Source organism: Alligator sinensis, unplaced genomic scaffold, assembly GCF_000455745.1.
Source record: "Alligator sinensis unplaced genomic scaffold, ASM45574v1 scaffold979_1, whole genome shotgun sequence".
NCBI lineage: Eukaryota > Metazoa > Chordata > Crocodylia > Alligatoridae > Alligator > Alligator sinensis.
Window position 1 is genome coordinate 10,204 of NW_005843435.1, and position 22,304 is coordinate 32,507.

Consider the following 22,304-nt stretch of genomic DNA (forward strand, 5'->3'; position numbering starts at 1 on the left):
CACGGGTGTGCGCGCACACAGACGCATGCGCACAAGCACGCACGTGCACGTGCAAACGCACTCATGCAAGCACATGCACACTCATACACCCACATGCGCGAATGGCCACGTGTGTGTACACGCATGCACACTCATACACATAGACACACACGTGCATGCACTTGCATGTATGGCTCAGTGTGTACACGTGCAGGCATGGACACATGCATGCATGCACACTCATACACATATGGACACATACACGTGCATGCACATTCATGCACCCGCACATGGACACATTCAAACTTGTACACACGCACATGCATATCTGGCCATATGCCCCCCCCCCATGTCCCCCTACCAGTCACCTATGGGCACATCCATGCATGGATACCTTCACACATGCATGCACACTCGTGCACATGCACACATGGACACATATAGACATGCATGCACTCATACACATGCACAAACATACATGCACATGTTCACACACACACACACACACACACACACAGCTGTCCACATGTGGGCTGCTGGGCATGGCTGTGAGGCAAGCCAGGGCAACCCCTTTCCCTTAGAACTGTGATCAACTGCACCAGAGTTGGAGCTGGAGCCGGGAGCAGGATGATTCCCGAGCCCAGAACTGCTCTACCTGCCCAGGAAGGAAGCACCAGAAGCCTGTGGCATCTCAAGGCAGGGTCTGTAGGCCTGCAGGGTGCTGGGATTGGCATGAGCTGTTTTTAACCTTTTAAACAAAGGTAAAGAAGCTCAGTTTGGAAAATCTTGGGACTTGTTAGGCTTTTGAAAAGGGGACGGGGGGGGGGGCGGTGGGAACATCCTCCTTGTGAGCAAGAGTTGCACAGTCCTTTCATACTTCCCTCTGGGGAAGCCTCCATGCAAAAAGTGTCCTGTCAGTATTTGCCCCAGACTTCTAATTCTTCCATATCCGGCCTCAGAGGGGACAAATAAGGAGAAAGAAAAATACTCCTTAAAAAATGTCCCTGTATCAGGTACAGACATAGACACAGAAACTTGCATCTGCCTTGCCAGTTTCCCCAGGAGGAAAGTGGGGTCCAGTGCAGTAGGGCAGCAGGGAGCTGGTACCCCTGGGTTGCATGTGGAGTTGCACGTGCTCTGTGTTGTGCTGCCTGTGCCCAGTCTGTTCTTTGTCCAGCATCAAGCCCTTTATGTATGGCGCTGGCGGAGCGAGAGGCAGGTTGCATTGTTCTGTGTTGCACTCTGCAGGTCCCTCCTCTGTGTCACGCCAGACAAAGGGGCCCCTTCCCCTTGATGGGCTTCAGCTGGCAGCTGGACCTGCCTGCTCCTAAACATGCTGCTGAAAAGGGATGGATCCATCAGGAGTCGGTGTCTGAGCTCCCTCCACCAGCTGCTTCAGCTTTGGACCAGACCTGGGCCCTGGGCCGTCCCACCTGGATGGAGAGCTTCATCCGATTCCAGGGTCTCAGCACAGAACTGGACCCAGCTGAAAAACAAGGCAGAGAAGCAGAAGAGGCAGCGCAAGAGACTGGAGTCTATTGAGGCTGGAGTGGCTCAGAAGTCAGTGGTAGGGGCTCCTGGGTTACTGGGGAGAAGGTGTAGGGGCTCTCTAGCTGGTGCAGTCCCCTCACAGCCAGTGCTGAGCCCAGTGCCCCACTGCAGTACTGGGAGAGCTGTGCTAAGGGAGCAGGATTAGGGCTCTGTCATTCTCAGTCACCTCTGCCCCAAGTGCCACATCTTTGCTAAGACTGAGGACGGGTCTGCATCTCTGTTCTTCAGCCACCCTAAATATCCTCCTCTACCTGCCCAAGCCGCACAAACTGCCCCTCTCCATCTACATTACCTCGAGGTGGCAGCAAGCAGAAAGCATGAGAGAGACAAGTAGTGGACGGGCTGATTCCTAGAATGGCTCTATGTGGTGGAGCTCTTCCTATTTCTTTTCCTTGGGTGGAGCCCTCCTAGGACTTAGTCTCCCTACTTTGTCATCTGTTTTGCCATTAGCTCATAAGCAAGGAAAGACAGACCTATTTGCTGCACCGTGACAGCAGGATGAGGCCCACCAGGAATGTCAGACCATCCTTATCAGCTAAAGAGAGGTCACTAGGTACGCAGCAAGTGTTTGGGATGACAGGTTTAAAAACAGGGAGGTAAGGGAAGGTTACAGGTCAGTAACCAAGTGCCAGGGAAAGATACGGAGCAAAGAGTCCCAGCCAGCACCCACTGCTCCTCGGTGGCATTTAGGGAGCCAGTGGACTTCATCTAGTGAAATTCTGCTCCTAAGTCCACAGAAAGGAAAGAAAGAGCCTCACAGTTGCCCAGGTCCCCTCTAGCCAGCATCTCCGTCCTGATCTCATAGAAGGACAGTTTGGCCAAGGCCCGAAGGAGATTTACTAGGGGGTCCCCATGGTTTTGTGGTGCTACGGATGGAGTAAAGTGAAGCTGAGTCAGTGGTTGAGAGTGAGGTGCTATAGAAATGTTACTGGTGCCGTTCTTGTGCTTACAGTTGGGGAAATTATGAATGCTCAGGAGGGAAGGGCTGACAAGAGGGAACCTTGATGCTCAGGGAATTTGAGTATTTTGCTCAGGCTTTTTAACACACAGGATCTGCAGGCCTGGGCTAGAGGGCTGTTCTGTCCTTTCCTGTTACCGTGTTGTGTGGTGCTGGGCACCAGTTAACCAGCTACCCTACCCCAACCTGCATTCCAGCACTGACCGCCCCCTGTATAAATAGCCTTTATAATCGTCAACACAGTAAATAGCTGCACTTTGTTAAATAGCTGTGGGGTAGTTTATATGGAGATGGATACTGATTTCTCTCTCAGCATCCTCTTTGCTTTTTCTCTTTCCCAGGTGCCTCAGAGGCGGTCTAAGGCATGGGTACCAAAAGATGTGGTTTTGTATGACATCCCCACTGCACCCGGTCAGAAAAAAGGTACACTGGGGAAAATGTCATTCCTTGTGCCCCCTCAAGTCCCCTTCTGGTATAGGCATCCCCTGTCACGCAGGTACATCCTGGAGCAACCTTCCTGTCTGTCCCTGCTCCCTAAGCCAGACATTGACACTGCCTCTAGAGAGAGGTTGTTAGAGACATTTGTCTTCAGGGCTAACCATATTTTGCTCTTACCACAGATACGTCAGTGCCCCTGCCAGCGTCCTACAGTCCCCGCTATGTAGAAGCTGCGTGGTATTCGTGGTGGGAGAAGGAAGGCTTCTTCAAACCAGAGTATCAGGTGAAAATATCCCCTCAGTTCCAAGCCCCACCCTCAAGATGAGCTGTAAAAGAGCTCAGTATGGTACTGGGAGTACTGTGCAGCAGGAAGTTGAGGAGCAGGGGTTCAATATTGTGCTCTTCCCTCTGTCGGTGCTGGGCCAGTGCTCCACTGGGTGCTAGAGGTACTGCTTAACACACACTTTCTTTATGTCTCAGAGCCAGCAGCCTCAGAGGAAAGCAGAGACCTTTTCCCTCTGCATCCCCCCACCTAATGTCACTGGGTCCCTGCACCTGGGTCACGCCCTCACTGTCGCCATTGAGGACGCATTGGTACGGTGGTGAGTAATGGTTCCAGGGGGCAGCGGACGAGTCTGGGACCTTTTCCCTCTAGGGCATGATGGCTTCAGCCTGACTCAGGCTGGAGGAATTGGTTAATTTGGGTTGGGCAGTGAGGTATGATGCCTGGGGTCTTTCCCATCTGGGATGCTGGCTCTGATCAGATGCCAGAGCAGGTTTGCAGTGAATGGGATGCAGGTGGCTGTCAGTATTTTGTGTGTGTGTTTGTTTTGCAGGCATAGGATGCGTGGTGATACAGTGCTGTGGGTGCCAGGATCAGATCATGCTGGAATCGCCACTCAGGTAAGATGCAGTAATTATCTGGATTCCAGATGTATTAGTAGGCTGGCTACTGATCATATAGGCAAGGGGCAGGTCTGCAACTTCAGCTGTTATTGTTTACATCCCAAAACCTCAAGAGTAAAAATATATCCCAGTGTCCATCTGGCTAACTACAACAGCACAATATAGATCGGGGCAGGCAAAATGCAGCCCGCAGGTCAGATGTGGCCCGCCATGCCATTTTATACGGCCTGCGGGGCCCCTAAAAATTATAAAAATTTAATTTTTATCTGCCCCATGGCTGCCAGTCATGCGGCCCTCGATGGCTTGCCAAAACTCAGTAAGCAGCCCTCCGCCCAAAATAATTGCCTGCTCCTGACAGATTCTGAACTGTACTACTTGGGCAGACTCAGGAAGGAGGAGGCGGGTGGCACAGAGACTGGCAGCAGGTTTTCTTGGGTTTCTTGATTTCTCTGATCTTCCCTCCAGTCCATATTTCATATTTATTCTTGGTTTGCACTGACAAATGCACTTTGATTGGTACATTTAAATGTCTTTGTTTTACTGAGATTTGGGGGAACTGAACTAAATCAATTCTGTGGCCCTAGAAAGTACCAGTTTTATCTGGGATTTGACATCCTCATGAAAATTAACGTTTTCAGAAGGAAGAATTTTTATTTCCTCCTTTCACCAGCTACGAATGTCACTTATGACCTTCCTGTTTTCTTTTCACTTTTCATTTATCATCTCTATCCTTGTTCTTACAGTTTATCTAGGACAGTGGAGGCCAGCCTTTCTGGGAGGAATGCCAAAAATTAGCCCCATGCCATGGGCACTTTTCTCTGCCCAGTCTGCTGCTCTGTAGATCTGTCAGCTGGTCTGCTGTCTGTCCGCTCCCTGATTTGGCAGGTGCCAAGCACAGTGGCTGCCCATGACTCTTGTGCTGCAGGTTGGCCACACCTGATTTAGGAGATTAAACAAAAATACATCAACACAACCTAAGATAGCACAGCACACAATGTAGAGACAGGCCCCTGGCAGGCCTTATTTTTGTCAGGCTCACAGTGGCCCCCATGGTGCAACTGGGGATAATGGAATTTCCTGCTGCGTGTGCCAGATCAAAGAGGAACCCAACAAATTCAGTGGAGAACAGGGGAAACTCTCCCATCCCCAGCTGTGTACTCATTTAAAGTGGCATCCAACACCTGAGACCCAGGGTGCCTCCTGGGATAGAGTAGGGGGCAGCTAGGTTTGGGACCAAGATCCTGGGACTGCCCCATTTCAGATTCCAAGTTCAGCTGAGCGTCAGGAGCTGGCACCAGGAGGCTCCAGACTTAGTTCAGTTCAGGGATTCCTCCAGCCCAATCCTGAGGATCAGGGTAAGGAAGGCTTGGACCCTGCAGTTGCCCCTTGTCCTGAGGCTCGCTGGGACCTGGCACCTTTAATGAGCTTTGCACTGCAGCTCCTGTGGAGCATAGCAGTTTGGGACTATTGGCTCCTAATGTTTCCTTCAGCTTCTGAGTTACTACTAGGCCTTAGTGGCTAGTTGGCTGGTGCCAAAGCCTGGTATGTCCATGCTCTGTTTGTAATTGTAGTTGAAAGGGGACAAATTGGGACCTTCCTCCACATCGTCCCTCCTCAAACAGGACGATGGCACCATGGTTCCATCACCCTACCTGAGGATCAAGCTTCCCCTTACATTCAGCCGTGGGAACCTGGCACTACTCGCTGATCGTGGTTCAGTTGTCCTCGTGCCCTTTCAGGTTTCATCCGCTCTTTGCCTTTTGTCCAGCTTCTCCAACTGTAACTTAGGAATAGCTTCCCAAAAACCAGCTTCTTTTCTTTTGGATCCAGCACAGTCCTCCCATGGGGAGTGACCCAGTTGCTTTGCTTTGCCTCAGTATGGAGAGCCCTTTTCCTCTTCACTTGTTCTTTGTATCACCTACACTCTTCTCAGCTCTTCTCTTTTGTCATCAAGGAGCTAACAGCAGATCCTCAGCCTCTGCATACACACCACCTTTCTAACAGTAAAACATTGTCTTCATAGTCCCTCGAAAATCTTTAAAAGGTTGGCCTATGTTGTATATCAGCCTCCTGTGGCTTGATAAGCGATCCTACAGAAATGCCCCCGTTGTTTCACCCTCTTGGAGGGCACAGGCTAGCTGTCCTCACCAGTGTCCAAAATGGCTGCAACCAAAGGTTTTTCATCGTGGTTTGGGCTGACCTATTGCCTTTGCTGATTGAAGGGTATTGACTCCATTTCTCCTGTACTGATCCAGGGATATCAAAATAGCACTCTAAAAGGAAGGGATGTTGGAGTGGCAGAAAATATAGGGCATCTATTAACTCTTACAACTAAGATTTTTACCAGCCAACACCCATTCATTCAGGTGATTACAGACATACAATCATGTAGACAGCAAGGCCTATACAACATCCTGCATTACCAAACCTTCACTGGATGTGGGTCACTCTCACTGGTCCTCTCCAAAGATTTTACTCACACCCCCTTTTTTTACATCCAAGTAACTATTGAGCCATGCAGAAACCAACTGACTGCCTAAAACAGCTATTCTGGCACCTGCCTAGGTTTTAAGAATTGCTGCTCCCATCCTTTCTAGGTCCAGTGGGGTAGAGCAGGGCTGGCCACCCATCTCAAAAACAAAGCAGCCATGCAAATGTAAATCAGTTCCCCCTTAGTCTTCCACAGGGGTGACTGCTGCCGCCTGAATCGTGGGGGGCACATGCCTCCCCAGTGTCCAGTCAGTGACGGGGTGCCCCTGTGGCCAATCTTGCTGACCAGGAAGCGTGAGTGGCACTCCTGGAAATGTCAGCGGCACTTCTGGCACCCCCATACCCTGGCCGGTGCTCGCAGGGGGTGTACTGGTGCTCTCACCTGCCCCCCCGCCCGTTGCCTAAGCGGGGAAAGCTGCCTGTCAGGGGGTGCACCAGTGCTCTCAAGGGGTGCCTATGGATCCCCCTACACATTGCCATTCGTCTTCCACATGTGGATAAGGCTGGGTGCTTGCTAGGCAGGGCCCACTGGAGGGGAGGGCAGGTGGTTAGACATGGGTTGGTGTCTCTATTTACTCTCTTCTCTGGCAGGCGGGGGAAGAGAGCAGGATCTGGAAAGAGCGGGGAGCCCGGCGGCAGGACCTGACACGAGGGGAGTTCTTCTCTGAGGTCTGGAAGTGGAAAGAGGAGTGAGTAGACACCAGGTCTCAGCACCCTGAGGGAGAGCTGGTCCTGGCTGGCACTAGGGAGTGTTGTGCTGTGGGGATTGGGGAGCATCTTCCCTTGCAGTCATTGCTTACCCCAGTGTGGTATTTTGGGGCACTGTACTGCAGGGAGTGGTGTGGGGACTCAGTAGGGGAACTCATATGTTTTACTCGGTGCTATAACCAGTGTACCCACCTCTACCTAGGAAAGGAAATGAGATTTTCCAGCAGCTCAAGGCTCTGGGGGCATCTCTGGACTGGGACCGAGCTTGCTTCACTATGGATTCTGTGAGTGTCTGAAATGCAAAGATAGTACCGACTGTGATCCAGGACTCCTGAGCTCTGTTCCCAGCTCCGGGGGAGCTGGGAGTGGAGTTAAGCAGAGGGGCTGGGAGCCTTTACTCCTAGGTCCTCTCCCCAGGTCTGAGAGGGGTGTGGGAGCTAATGGAGTCCCCTTGAGACCCTTACCAAACTCTCTGCTCTTTCTTCCTCATGCACAGGGGTTCTCAGAGGCGGTGACAGAGGCATTTGTGCGATTGCATGAGGATGGACTGGTGTATCGAGCACAGCGCTTGGTGAACTGGTCATGTGCCTTGCGCTCAGCCATCTCTGACATAGAGGTGAGTGCAGGGTCAGGACCATGCTGGGGGTTAGGGGAGGGTCTCTTGTGCCCTCTTCTCCCCAGCCCTCACAGCTGTTTCCCCGACAGGTGGAAAACCGGCAGCTCCAAGGCCGCACAATGCTGTCTGTGCCAGGCTGTCCAGCCGCAGTGCCCTTTGGGGTCATGGTCACCTTTGCCTACAAAGTGGAAGGAGAGGAGGGTAAGTATCCAGGCTGAGTAGGATTGGGAGGGGTTGAGCCCCTTGTGACATTGCCACCTAGCTTTGGCTCAGCTGCCCCTCAGTGCTGGGCAAATGATCTGTCTGTGACCCAGCTGCTACACCCCATAAGCACCTGCATTTCTAATTATAATTTGGTACGTGACTTTCCCTGCTTTCTGCTCTCTTCTTTCCATGTCTGTGCTGGAGAAAGACCAGGAGCTTGCCGTTGCCACAACCCGTCCAGAGACTATGCTAGGGGACGTGGCAGTAGCTGTCCATCCTAATGACCCACGGTACTTGGTAGGTGCAAAGAAAGGGATCCATGTTGACCCCTTGGTGGGGGGTCCTTTAGGGTGCAGAGTGGGGACACGCTTAGGTGGGAGGTCATCTCCATATTGCTGGATGGTGGAGCCTCTAGATCAAGGCAGTTTTTAGGGGTATGGACACACGTAACACGTAGACTTATTTAAACGCAGTTTAAACCTTAAGTAGTTAGATTTACAAGCCTGTTAAACCAGGGTAGAGCTGCCTGGAATGGATCAAAAGTGTACCTGGAAAATCAAGCCCTCTTGAGCCAAATCACTATGAACCAGGCCAGTATTCTACATAGACACTAGCTGTTGCGTGGCATGAGTTTGCCCTTCCAGACATCCCACACTGCATTGTTCCTCAACACCTCCCTCAGTGCCCCACTCTCCTTCCCTCCCCCAGTGGCTACAACCAGCCACTTCTGGTATGCGGCCAGAACACTGCCTGTTTTGTTGGCACTTTTTTATCAAGGAGCTCCCTGGCTCTGCTTGTTCAATAGAAGCTATCTTTCTAACAGCCAGCTGTACCCTCATTCCCTCTGCATATCCAATCACTTCCCTCCCCCATATACGCACCCCAGCTCAGGCAAGCAGACTGGTCACTTGCAGGCTATAGAAGTTTTATCAAACTCATCTTTAAGAAAGCAGGGAAAACAGGAAAGTGCAAATGCCCTCAGTCACAAGTCACCCACCCCTCCGGAGTCCCCAAAGTGTGGACACAAGCACTCCCCACCCACTTACCTGCTGTGGGACACGGGGCTGAATGCTGACTCATCCCCTGATGTCTGAGCCACAGCACAGCTCTGATTGAACTGGTTTAATGGGATGCATTGATTGCTTCCATACTTGGATGACCAGGCTAAGTGTAACATGTGAAAAGAGCCCTCATCACTCTGTTTGCTAAGAAACAGGTTTTGGGGCTCTCTGCTTTAGCTACAATTCTGCAGCTTGGCTTGGGCCCTTTGAAAATGGCCAGGGTTGACAGCAGGAGAGGATTCCCTTCTCCATACCAGCAGGGATGTGCTGTTGTGGGAGGGTAGAAAGGTGAGAACTCCTCATCATGGAGGCAGACTCATGTCTCCTAAGAGACACAGGTGGGTTACTAGCCATGCAAACATAGGAGTGGGGTCTCCATGGAAGGAGGGTCATAGTCACGGAGACAAGGGGCACAGATCTCTTTGTAGAAGAAGTGGAAGCATAGCCATGGATATAGGGGATATCTCTGGGAGAAGTTAATTGTAGCCATGATGGTGGGATGGGGTTTCTTTGTGGGAGAAGTGGGTCATGACTTTGGGGATTGTGGCACCTGTGGAGGTGACGGAGAGCAATGGATCTTGGCTTGACATCCCTTTATTTTGGCAGCATCTCCATGGGAAAATGGTTCAGCACCCATTCACTGGGCGCCTCTTGCCCATCATTGTAGATCCCATGGTAGAGCAAGACATGGAGACAGGTGAGCATCAAGCCTCCTACCCTGTGGGCTCTGGAGGCAGGGTTCTGGGCAAAGTGGGAGTGGGTGTTGGTGTTGGTGCTGGCAATGGCATCAAGATATCAGTTCAGTAGTCTTTCCTCTTCATTTCATCCCCTCCAGGGGCTGTGAAGGTGACCCCAGCCCACAGCCGTGCTGACTATGAGCTGGGCAAGGTGCATGGGCTTCCCCTCATCTCTGTGATCGGGGAGGACGGCTCCATGACAGCTGAGTGTGGGGACTGGCTACAGGTGAGAGTGCCCCTTACCCCTGGCCCATAGCACCCTGCCATCCTGGTTCATGTGCTGGTGCCCCATAATTTTGACACACAGGCCCATGCTGGTGCCTCTCAGTTATGACCCACCACCTCCCTGCTTTACTCTTGCTGGTTTGTTCCCTGCCAGGGGCTGAATCGCTTTCTGGCCCGTGACAAAGTAGTGTCTGCCTTGAAGAAGAAAGGCCTGCTCCGGAGCATGAAGGGCCATGCCATGGTGCTGCCCCTCTGTAGGTAATGCATCCTTTTAACCTGTAAGTGCTGTTGTACCCTATATCAAGCCAAGGTGGGCATTGTGCTACATGGATAAGGGCAGAGGTCTTGATAAGGGGTGCTCTCCTCTCACAGTTAGTATTGACCCCAGTACCCCCTTGGGAGCTAGAGGGGTGTTGTGCTATAGGGAATGGACATGGGATATGCCAGAATATAGCAAGCAGGTCTGTATTTTTTTTCTGTCACACAGTCGCTCCGGGGATGTGGTCGAGTACCTGTTGAAGAGCCAGTGGTTTCTGCGGTGTGAGGGTATGGCCCAGAGGGCCCTAGATGTGAGTAGTGGTAATGGTCCCTTGACTGAAAATTCCTATGACTATCACTCAGCATGGGTGTACTGACTCCCATCCCAGCCCTGCTCTAGCCTTTGAGCCTCACTCCTCTCCTGGAGCATGGGATAGGACCCAAGAGGCTCTGTTCCCTGTTTCTTATATAACCCCCTCCATCCCACTGGCTTCCCAGAGCTGGGACTAGAACCCAGGAGTCCTTGACCCTTGGCTTCTTCCTGCTCCAGCTATTAATTCATCTGAGTCTGATTTTTCACTTAAGCCAGGAAGTTGCCTTCATACCGGGCAGGGCAGAACTTTGATTTGCAGCCTTTAGCTGACATTTCTGATTTGGGATAGGTGGATGGGTCTCTATGAGGATTCTTGAATCTCATATTTAGCAAGAATGGGATACTGAGGCTCTCCTCTGAGCAAATCCGCTCCAAGTCTGGGAGCTGCACTGACTTCTGTTCTGTCTTCTCTCGTGGTTGTTCTGCTCTCCAAGTTGCATTACATCTTCACTCTTTGTCCTCTCAGGCTGTGGCATCAGGGCATCTGAAATTCACCCCAAAATTTCACGAGAAGAACTGGAGCACTTGGCTTTCCAACATCAGGTGAGGAGGCTTCCTGAAACTTTTTCTAACCACTGGACTCCACTCTACTTCCTGATTTGGGAGAGAACCCAGGATTTCTAACTCCCAGGTCTTCCATTCTGTCCTTTGCCACAGAGCTTGTCTCTGTCTAGTTTTGAGCATCCCTGCAAGAATACACTGGCAAATAAACTGCTTGGGCAGCATTGCTTGGTCACAGCCTCTAAGGGGACAGTCCATCTATGAAGCAGCAGAAGGACTAACCTGACGTGAAACAACATCAGTGGCTTAGTTGACTTTTTTTTTCTACTTGTAGTGATTGGTGTATTTCCCGACAGCTGTGGTGGGGCCATCAAATTCCAGCCTACCAGGTGCCCGTTACACAGTCACGTGGCTTGGAGAAGGTAAACCCCTTTCTGGAATGTCATTGGCTGCAGATACTTGGCTATGGGGAGATCCTGACCACTTCAGTGCTGTGGGGAGTTGGGGGCAGGTGCAGTGGTCTCATCTCTGGCCTCTGCTAGCAGGGCAGCACTATAAGCAATGGGGTGGTGGGGAGGGTTGGCTGTGGAAAAAAATCCCAACTATCCAGACAGGGGTACTTTACTTGACTCTTGACATTAAAACTTTTCCCCCTTTGTTTCTTAGGATGAGAATGGTGCATTGTGGGTAGTGGGCAGGACAGAGGCTGAAGCCCGCAAGAAAGCAGCAGGGATTCTGGGGAAACCAGAAGAGGAAGTGGAGTTGGTGAGAGGTAAAAACAGAAGAGGACCCATGTGGTCCCAACAATCACAATCAGAGCTGAATCTCACCTCCCCACTTCTGCCTCTCACATCTGCTTAGGAAGTAGTGCTAGGGAGTGCAGTACTCAATTTGTATTTGCCCAGTCCTTTACCCATCATGCTTGGTTTCTTCCAGGGGTCTCATGCTCGTTTTTTTCCAGGGTAGACCCCAGTGTCAGTTTTGAGAAGAGGTGGGTGCAAGGTTTAGATGTCCTGGGGAGCAGGGGAGGGAGGTATAAACCTTAAGATGTTGCCTCCAATTTCAGCTTGTTACAGAGCCAGGGCAGTCACCCTAATGGGGACAGGTGAAATGCCCAGAGGTAAACAAAGTCACTAGCCCCTTAGAGGCATAGTGTGATGTTGCTTAGGTCTCCAGTGAGCTGCCTCCCCTTAGGGCACCTGTTCTCCAGCTGAGCCAGAGGCCCATGGGCTGATGATCTGTGCTCCATGTTTCCAGATCCCGATGTGCTGGACACCTGGTTCTCTTCTGCACTCTTCCCTTTTGCGGCACTAGGCTGGCCCCACCAGGTGAGTGACACGGGTGTGATGGGACAGGCAGGGGCTATTGGGGATGGTGCGTCTATACTGGGACATTTGGAGGCTGAGGTAGAAGGGCCAAGGTAGAAGGCCCTTTGGTCCATATAGGGTCGAGTGACTGACACTGGTCCTCTCCCCAGACCAGCGACCTCCAGAACTTCTATCCCAACAGCCTCCTGGAGACGGGGAGCGACCTGCTTTTCTTCTGGGTGGCTCGGATGGTGATGCTGGGGCAGCAACTCATGGGAAAGCTGCCGTTCTCTCAGGTGGGTGTACTGGTGGGAGCAGGGGGTTAGGGGTCAGGAGTGACGGATATTGGCTTAGTTGCTGACATGGTTGATTTATTCATTTATTTCTCTCTGCCCCTTCCCAGGTTTTCCTCCACTCCATTGTCCATGATGCACATGGGAGGAAGATGAGTAAATCACTGGGGAATGTGATTGACCCCCTGGATTTCATTCATGGGGCCACGCTGCAGGTACCACTCTTCACAGACATGCATACATGCTCAGTCCTTAAACACTTCTGTACTTTCCTTGTGGCAAGAGACCGTAAAATAACACACCAATCTCTACAACCCCTCTCCCCCACCCCAAAGAGACCTATCAGTAACAAACCAGCCCAGCACCTCCTGAAAAGAGACGATAATAATGCATGTGTGATATACTTCACAATAGCGCATCCTTCCATATCAGGTCTGCCCCTAATCTCTCTCTCCTTGGTACAGGACCTGCAGGGGAGGCTGCAGGGTGGGCATCTGGATCCCCTGGAAGCTGCCATTGCTGCAGAGGGACAGGTGGGTCTTTCTCTTTCCCCTGATTCCTAGCAGTCGGCTCCCTCCCACCTTTGACTTCCTTTTCTATTCCGCTGTAGAAGCGAGATTTTCCACAGGGCATCCCCGAATGTGGCACCGACGCACTCAGATTTGCACTGTGCTCCCACAATGTCCGAGGTAAGAGTGGGTTCATCTGGCTTCTGGGGCATTCTTCTCACAGGAGGCACCAGCCCTAGAGCAGGGTGGGGAATGGGCTGTAGGGCCTTTTGCCTCTCTTGGGCATGGGCTCTGATGGAGCCCCAGGCTGGGGGTGAGTAGGACACAGGGTCTTTTACCCCTACAGAGTTCCAGTTCCAATCTGTGGGGTTACTGCCCGGCTCAGGGAATGGGACAAAGGGTCTTTAATCTCCAGGGGATGCCAGCTCCGATCCAGACTCATGACAGTGGTACTGGCTGAGGCCTTTACCCCTCTGTGTTGCCCCTAGGGGATGACATTAACCTGGATGTGGATGTGGTGCTGAGCTCCCGTCACTTCTGCAACAAGGTGTGGAATGCTGTCAAATTCACGATGAGGGCCCTAGGAGAGGGGTTTACCCCGCAGGCCCCCAGTCAGGTAATGGTTACCTCTGCTGGGTGGGGCAGGGCAGGGCAGGGCGGGGGGAGGTGCTGCAGCGGGTGACATGGAGCATAAACAGGATTGCTTCTTGTGCTCTCTGCTGAGTGTGGGCAGTACTGCAGGGGTCCAGCTGAATAGGTAAACATGGCTGTTTCTGCCCAGTATGGATGATAGTGTGTGGCAAGGACTTGAGGGGGATACTGGGTCATCTTGCCTGCACTATGGCTGGATAGTACTGCATGGTGCACAGTCCAGTGGGGAGCAGAAGGACATCAGTTGCTCCCACTGGTGGGGATGGGTGCTATTGCAGGGGGGTGTGATGTGTGGAGTAGCTTGCATCTTGTGTCCTCCCCTGGTCATGGGTGGTACTGCTGGGCACTGTATACTGGGGAGGCAAGAGCACTGGATGCTAGTGGATTCCTTTGGGAGCAAATGGTTCTTCTAGCAGGCAGCCATGAGCAGTAAAGATTTCCCTCTACCCTGGAAGGGGTCCAATCCCTTGCCTTGTGCCTCTGCCACCCAGGTCTTCCCCTGCTCCCCGATGGAGCGGTGGATACTGAGCCATCTCTACAACACGGTTGCATACTGTGACCAGTGGTTTGGCGAGTACGAGTTCCATTGCATCATCTCTGCTATCCACAGCTTCTGGTTGAACAAATTCTGCAGCGTGTACCTGGTGAGTGTGTGTTCCCTGCTGGTATGGGTTCAAATCCTGCCCTCCAAGAGCAGTGTTGTGAGGTTTCCTAGCTCTTGACCTAGTTTCCATGTGTTCATAAACAATGTAGTCATGAGAAGTCTGGGGAATAAGCAGGTCAGGGTGGAATGGCATCTGTAGAACTGTTCAAGTGTTAGAGCCCAGGGCTTGGAGAGCAAAGGAGGAGGTGTCAGGTGGGGTTGCGATTCACCAGCACAGCTGTGTTTGTGGTGGACCTGGACGCTGGTAACTTGTCAGGAGAAAGTGAGATACCAGCTTCAATGTGCCACTTTCTTGCGTTCATTCCCTCGTGCTACTTATTCCATGCATCCATCCTGTGCAACTGAGTGTAGTCCATCCATCCATCCACCCACTCAGCTGTCCATTTGGCTTAACCCAGCCCAACATAGCCATCCAGGTGTGCACTCAAACAGCCATCCATCCCCCTTGCCCAATGCAGCCTATTGAGCTCCACCAACCCAATTTGCTCATCCATTCACCTGTGTAACACAGTCCAAGGTAGCCAGCTTGCAATAGCTGGTATCTATATGGGCATTTCCATTTTGGTCTGTGGTTCTTTTTCCCCCACTTGGCAGGAGTCAGTGAAGCCTGTGCTGAGTAGTGGAGACCAGTTTCAGATCCTGCAGACCTGCCAGACTCTCCTCACCTGTACTGACCTTGGCCTGCGCCTTCTCTCACCCTTCATGCCCTATCTGACGGAGGAACTGTGGCAACGACTCCCTAAGCCGGATACAGGCTCCTTTCCCAGTGTCTGTGTAGCCAGCTACCCCTGTGCTGACCAGCTGGTGGGTGTCTGCTGTGAAGATGTTTTGGGGTTGGGACCCGTTAGATCTGGGTTCAGTTCCCAGTTTTGCCACTAGTCCCCTGTACAGCCATGGTCAGGTCTCTTGGCATTTCCAAGCCCCCTGTGTACTGTGAGGAAAAACCCTCTGTACATATACTTGAAGTGAGCTGTCTGAGGTAGGGGAGTTTCTCCCTTTGTGTCTGTGCAGTGTCTGGCACAACAGGGCCCTGATCCCAGCAGAGGCAGGGGTTTGTCACTAGGGGTGCTCACAGCGTCCAAGCAAACCAGTGGAAAGTGGGGGCAGGCAACAGGGATAGATGGTTGGTTTTGTCAGCTGGGAAAGCAACACCCATTTCTCAGTGCAGGCTCATTGGCATAACCCTGAGGAAGAGGCCAATTTCCTGTTGGTGGAAAAAATCATCCAGACAGTGCGTAACCTGAAGATGACCTACCAGCTGACAAATGTATGGCTGCCTGGTAAGCAAAAGGGAAGTCTGCCTCCAAGAGGTAGCCCAGACTTAACAGCCCAACGATGGGGGACTGAGTGCTGGTTGGACTGAGAGCCCAGCAAGCTATGTTCCTGTATACTACTGGATACTCCTTTCTCTATGGCTCCCAGAATGCACTGGGATTATTCCTGTTAGTTACTGGTGCGGCGGTAACTCCACTTTTATGGCTCCCCCCCTCCATTAAGACTGAGTCTTATCAGGATGGAGAGCAGATGAATTCCCAGAATGCCCTGGGGTCAGTGGCATGCCATTGGCCATCACTCTGGTTCTGATCACTTTCTGTCTAATCTAGCAGCATGGCCAAGTTCTCAAAATACCCTAGGGTGGGCAGCCTGCCATCCCATTGGCTGCTGAGGTGACGATTTCCATCTTTTGGTTGCTACATGTAGGGGCTACAGCCAGCACCGTACCTAGACTCCTGGTGGCCCCGGGTGAACTTTCAGTATCAGGCCACACTTCACCAGAGATAATGATAATAATAATAATAATTATTTTCACCATTTTTGGGCCCCCTTTCTGTCTGGGCCCCAGGTGGTTCACCCATGTCTGTATCCAGTCCTGGCTACAGCTCCCAGCATGCTCTGGCAGGGCTTGGGCAACCAAGGTCAGTCTAGTCCCATCTTGTTTCCTTCAGTACAATGAATTTGGTCATCGCAGGGGTGACTACAGTTCCCAGCATACACTGGGAGATGTAGATGTAGGGTCAGAAGGGACCATGTAGATCTTCTAGTCCAACCCCCTGCCTGGGCAGGAGAGAAAACTGGGCTCAAACGACCCCAGCCAGGTAAACGTCAAGCCTCCTCTTAAAGAACCCCAGGGTAGGAGCCAGCACCACTTCCCTTGGAAGCTGGTTCCAGATCCTGGCCGCCCTGACTGTGAAATAGTGCCTTTGGATGTCTAGTCTAAACCTACTCTCTAGCAACTTATGGCCATTATTCCTTGTTACTCCGGGAGGCGCTCGGGGGAACAAGGTCTCTCCCAAACTCCACTGGTCCCCCCCTAGTAAGTTTATAGATGGCCACCAGATGCCCCCTCAGTCTTCTCTTGCAAAGGCTGAACAGGTTAAGGTCTCGTAGCCTCTCCTCATAGGGTCTGCCCTGCTGTCCCTGGATCATGCGAGTGGCCCTCTGGACCCTCTCGATGCTGTCCACATCCCTCCTGAAGTGCGGTGCCCAGAATTGGACGCAGTACTCCACCTGCGGCCTGACCAGTGTTGCATAGGGAGGATCACCTCCTTGGCCCTGCTTGAGATGCATCTGTGCAGGACAAGGTACGGTTAGCCCTACTGACTGTGTTCTTGCATTGTCAGCCCATGTTCATCTTGGAGTCAGTAATGACTCCAAGATCTCTTTCTGCCACCGTGCTTTCGAGAAGAGAGTTCCCCAGCCTGTAGGTATGCTGCTGGTTCCTACTGCCCAAGTGCAGCACCCTGCACTTGTTAGTATTGAATCCCATCTATTTTCATTTGCCCACCCCTGTAACCTGTCTAGGTCCTGCTGTAATCTGTCCTTCCCTTCTAGTGTGCCCACCTCACCCCAAATCTTGGTGTTGTCTGCGAATTTAAACAGGCTGCTTTTCACCCCATTGTCCAAGTCGCTAATAAAGAAATTGAACACTTTGGGCCCAAGAACCAAGCCCTGGGGGACCCCAGTGCCCACTTCCTTCCAGGTCGAAAACGACCCGTTCACTACCTCTCTGGGTGCGGCCCTCCAGCCAATTTGCAATCCATCTGACTGTGTAGGCATCGATGCCACAGTCACCTAGCTTTTTAACGAGAACGGGGTGGGAGACAGTGTCAAAGGCCTTCCTGAAGTCCAGAAAGACTACATCCACCGCGACACCTGCGTCCAATGATTTTGTGACCTGATCATAGAAGGCAATCAGGTTGGTCTGACAGGACCTGCCCCCAGTGAAGCCATGCTGGTTGCCCCTGAGCATCATCCCCCTTCACAGATATGGTCCTGGATAATTTTCCATTTTTTCTCAAAGAGCTTTCCCAGGATCGAAGTAAGACTAACGGGTCTATAGTTGTCCGGGTCTTCCCTTCTCCCTTTTTTGAAAATGGAGACCACATTGGCCTCCGAGTCATCTGGCACCTGGCCAGAGCACCACAAGTGCTTGTAAATCTGTGCTAGGGGCCCCGTGATAGCCCCTGCCAATTCCTTCAACATCCTGTGGTGGAGAGCAACTGGACCTGCTGATTTGAACACATCCAGCCCCTCCGGAAGTTCTCGAGCCTGGTCCTCCCTGACCCTAGGCTTGGTGGAGTTTCTCCTGAGTCCGTCCTGAATCTCGATAGGGGAGTCCCAGTCCCTGCACAAGAAAATAAAGGCAAAGAAATTGTTGAAGAGGTCTGCTTTCTCCTCTGGTGCGACCACCAGATTGCCAAGCATATCCTGCAGGGGACCCACATTACCCGGGGCCTTTTTCATGCTCCCTATGTATTTAAAAATGGAGCAGCCTTCCTTTACTAGGTGATGGGATATCTCTTTTTCTTCTGCAGTGTTCCTCCTGTGCCTGAACCCAGCTTCCCGTGTGGTGTATGAGGAGTATCGGGACCCTTTGCAGACCTTATCCAAGGCTGGTTCGCTGAAGCTTCTCTCGTGCCCTTCAGAAGCACAGCCTCTCACAGGCTGGGTAGGGAGCAGAGTGAATGGCCACACTGAGGTCTATCTGGATGTGAAAGTAAGAACGAGGCACAGTCTCCAGGCTTCAGGGCAGGTGTTGGGGATGGCAGGGTGAGGCTCAGGGAGCTTTATCACCTTCTGCCCCTCATTGGATGGTATAGCTCATTGAGGTGTGTTGTGGGAAAGGTTTTGCTTTCCTCTGGAGCAGTGGTGATCCACCCAGTGGGGGAGGTTGGAAGGGTAGGGTGGGCAGCTTTCTGACCCCATATGGGATCTGGCCTGTAGATGGGACCTGTGCTACTCATCCAGCCCTCATGGCTGAAAGGTTGAACACCAACCTGCTCTGTAGCATCCAGTTATTGGCCAGTATAAGAGGCAGGATCCTGGACCAGATGGGCCTGCTGGTCTGATCACTAGATGTAAGGCTGGATGAGTCAATTGGTCTGATCTGTGGTAGCAGGGAGGAGGCAGGTGAGACTCCTAGAGCTCATTGGTCTGTAGCGGGCCATAACTGGGCTCATCCATCTGATACAGGACAACGGAGGGGGCAGCAAGAGTTTCTAACCTGCATGTCTGACCTCAGGTCTGAGGTGGAAGGGGGCCAGGAATAAGGGAGAAGACAGGAGTGGGGGACATAACTGGATTTAGGTTACTTGGAGCCTGATTCCCCTTGCTCTGAGGGGTAAATCCAGCCATTGGCAAGAGTGCTTTAAAGAGATTGAGTCTGTGGATTGATTGTACCCTGGAGTACGTGTCCTTGTTCTCCACTCCAGTATGAGGATGCGGTACTCAATACCACCATTAAGGGGGAGGCATGGTTACCACCCATTTTACCTGGCTTCTCAACATTTTTCTGTTCTCTCCTGTACAATCCCAGGCGCTGATTGACCCCAAGGTAAAGCTCACCCAACTGGCATCCCAGAAGCAGAAGCTGGAACATCAGCTCTCAAAGCTCATGGCACAGACCCAGACCCAGGCATCCAGCTATCAGGAGAAGGTTTCCCAGGGAGCGCAGGCAGAGAATTGGATGAAGGTGTGAGAGTGGCTGGGAAAGGGTGTAAGGGGCTGTGTGTTTGTACTTGGGAACAAGAGAAGCCATGAGTGATTCCTGGTGCTGTTGGGTGGGGGTGGGGATCATATCTGCAATGAGGCACAATTGAAAAAAAGTGTTTAATCCATATTCTCCACAAGTGTTTTTCATCAATATTTTAAAATTCTTTTGGGGCCTGAATATTTTCAAAGCAAACTTTTTGCCTCTAAATTTTTCATGGTGTTTTCAGTAGAATTAAATCTTCTTTATTTTTACCCAGCTTTCAAGAAAAAAAAAATTTAAATATTCTTCCCTGAGCTACCCTGTGCTTTGCAAACCAGGTGGAATAAAAATCTGTTGAAAAGAAATGCTTTTCATTTCTTCATTTGCATTTAGAAAATGCTCAAAAGGGGAACAATTAAAAAAAATTGTAATAACAAGGAAAAATTTTGGAATCCTTCCTCAGTTTCTTGTGCACAAACAGTTTTCATTTCTCTTTTTTCAGCCTCCTTCACCCATAAGGAATTGAGGTTTCAGAGGGGAAATATAGAGGGCGTGTGTGTACATGTGCATTTGTTTTGTGCATGTCCTTGCAGTGGATGAGTGTGTGTGTGTACCTGGGTATTTCTGCTTCGGGGGCTCAAGAGATTCTGTAGGGGATGTGTCAGTAGTGGCAAAGGCTCTGAGTGTCTGTTGTGACCCCATGATGTTGATAACATCTGATTTCACTTCTTCCTCCCTGATAGATCTCCAATCTTAAGAGGAAGCTTGCAAATCTGGATGAGGCCATGGACCGCTTACACTGCTTGGCTGCCACACAAGGAACCCATCCTTTGACCACTGACAAATGAGGCATCATGGGGCTACTGAACCAACCTGAAGGATCTGTTGCTGGATGTGGAAAGGACTCGAGTGATTGGGAAGCAAAGGCTGGCAGCGTGGCTGAAGAGCAACATGGCTGAGAAGCAGGCTGGGGTTTGACCCTAGGTCACAGCTGCTGGAGGGTGAGACTTGGTGCTTTAGCATTAGAGCACTGGTGTGTGCTGCTCCGGTCTGGCCATCAGGGGCCACTCTCGCTCCATATACAAGTTGTAAAGACAGTTTTTGATTGCATAAAATGTTGTGCAGAAGCTTCCTCTTTAGGTTGTGCTTCTACCTCATACTCCCTCTCACCCACAGACTCCAGGTCCAACCCCTGAGCTCTGACCCCCTCCCCTGCACATGCAGTTGGAACAAAGACAAAGCTGAGTTGCCAGATTTGTGACATTCCTGGCTGATGGAGCAGCAGTCTTTGCTGGCCACATAGAGACATACAAACCCAAGCAGAGGCTGTACTCAGTCAGGGCAGATTTAATCTGCAGTGGTGCTGGCTTTGCTGCAAAGAAAGCCAGGCCCTTCCTGATAGCTTGTGGGTAATTTTGGTCCCCTTCAAAATTTGGGCATCTAGTGCAGGTGTCACAGTCCCTTTTTTTACTAGTGTTAGGATGTGGATGGGATGATGATGATGATGTGTGTGTTCCTTTGGTTGATGCACTGTGTGTGTTCATGTCCACGTATGGGTCTCACTTGTTAGCGATTGCTGTACAGAGCTTGAGAGTTGTAGAGATTAACAAATGCAAAACTTACCAAGGGGAGGCTAAGCATCTGTGTGTGTGTCTGTGTCCTGTACATTGCTACTTCATTCTCATATAGCATAAAGGATATACAACTGGAGAGAGGCTTTGGGCTGTGAGCTGGGGTTGATTTGGGTTCCCTTCCCAGTCCCCACTTTAGGGGAAACGGAGGTTTGGTTCAGCGACTTGGTTAAGGCTTTTAGGGGGTCAATGGCAGGTCTGAGAATGGACTGTGAGGGCATGTCTCCCTGAGCAGAAACGTGTTTCCCCGGGGACAAGTAGCAGAAAACCTTATGCTGCTGCTACTTGTCCCTAGGAAACACTTGTGCCATGTGCGCTATGGCATGTGGCAAATTACCCTGGCTGGGGTAGGGGAGGCTGGGACCAGCAGTTTTTCTGGCCCCCGCAGCCTTACCTTGGGGCCTCTGGGAGCAGCACCCATGGTGCTCATGCACCAGGGAGCCTGGCTGGCAGCCAGAGTGTGGCTCCAGCCAGCCAGGCTCTGATTTTGAATGGCACACGCTGCCGCAACCTGCACCACCCCACTTTTTTTTGGCATGGATATTTTTGACACCAAGATCTCCCAGGGTCAAAAACCTGGCCCCAGGCTGCTAAGTAGCATTTGTGGTGCAGACCTATCTGCAGTGCCACATACCATGTGTCTGCACTCCTCTGGATGCAGCCTGGGTGTCCTGAGCCGTAGGCTAGAGGAGGAACAGCACAGTAAATCTTCAGGGGCATATGAGCATGTGTACAGTAAAGGAATTGGTGGGGCTTCGTGTGCCACTCACAGGAGTGATTGCAGTTGTAGCAGATCATAATGGGAAGAGTGGGTTTGTGCTTAAAGGTGACAATAGGGTTCACTCTCCAGCTTTGCCACTGACCCTTTATGTAACCTTGGGCTGCTATGTGCTTCCTCCCATGCCCCCACCCCTCAGTCAGGCTCTTAATGTGAGCATGTGCAGGCCTGGCACTGTGGGGTTCTCACCCAAGAAGCTGAGATGGAGAAAAACAAAGTAGCTTCTAACTCTTGTCCAATGGGTCAAGTGTGGGAGCCAGGACTCCTGGGTCCCATCCCCAGCTCTCCAAGGGAAGTAGCATAGTAGCTGGAGCAAGGCGAGCTGCAAAGGGTCTGAGAACTGTCCGGTGGCTTATTGATTCTGGAAAGCTGAAGTGCTGGAGGTTGTGTTTGAAACATAACAGAAGACAGGCTCGAGCTACTCATTTACAAAGGGGAAGTGACAGAGCAGCCGTTGCACTCTGTACAGATGGGGAAAAGTCACTTTATCTCAG

At 51.5% G+C, this 22,304-nt stretch overlaps 1 protein-coding gene across 1 annotated transcript; it reads left to right on the forward strand.

Annotated features, from left to right (window-relative positions):
* The first annotated feature begins 518 nt into the window (after positions 1-518).
* On the forward strand, positions 519-20,739 carry VARS2 (valyl-tRNA synthetase 2, mitochondrial). Its single transcript, XM_014527331.2, has 30 exons — positions 519-740; positions 1,228-1,546; positions 2,830-2,911; positions 3,109-3,209; positions 3,407-3,528; positions 3,763-3,829; positions 6,914-7,011; positions 7,233-7,314; positions 7,527-7,646; positions 7,736-7,847; positions 8,059-8,147; positions 9,518-9,608; positions 9,747-9,874; positions 10,028-10,131; positions 10,361-10,442; positions 10,971-11,047; positions 11,340-11,427; positions 11,672-11,777; positions 12,263-12,333; positions 12,483-12,608; positions 12,716-12,820; positions 13,070-13,138; positions 13,216-13,294; positions 13,603-13,730; positions 14,257-14,409; positions 15,024-15,233; positions 15,598-15,709; positions 18,245-18,426; positions 19,246-19,401; positions 20,145-20,739. The coding sequence occupies exons 2-30, from the start codon at positions 1,313-1,315 to the stop codon at positions 20,247-20,249; spliced, it is 3,279 nt and encodes a 1,092-aa protein (XP_014382817.1). The 5' UTR covers positions 519-740; positions 1,228-1,312; the 3' UTR covers positions 20,250-20,739.
* The last annotated feature ends 1,565 nt before the right edge of the window (positions 20,740-22,304 follow it).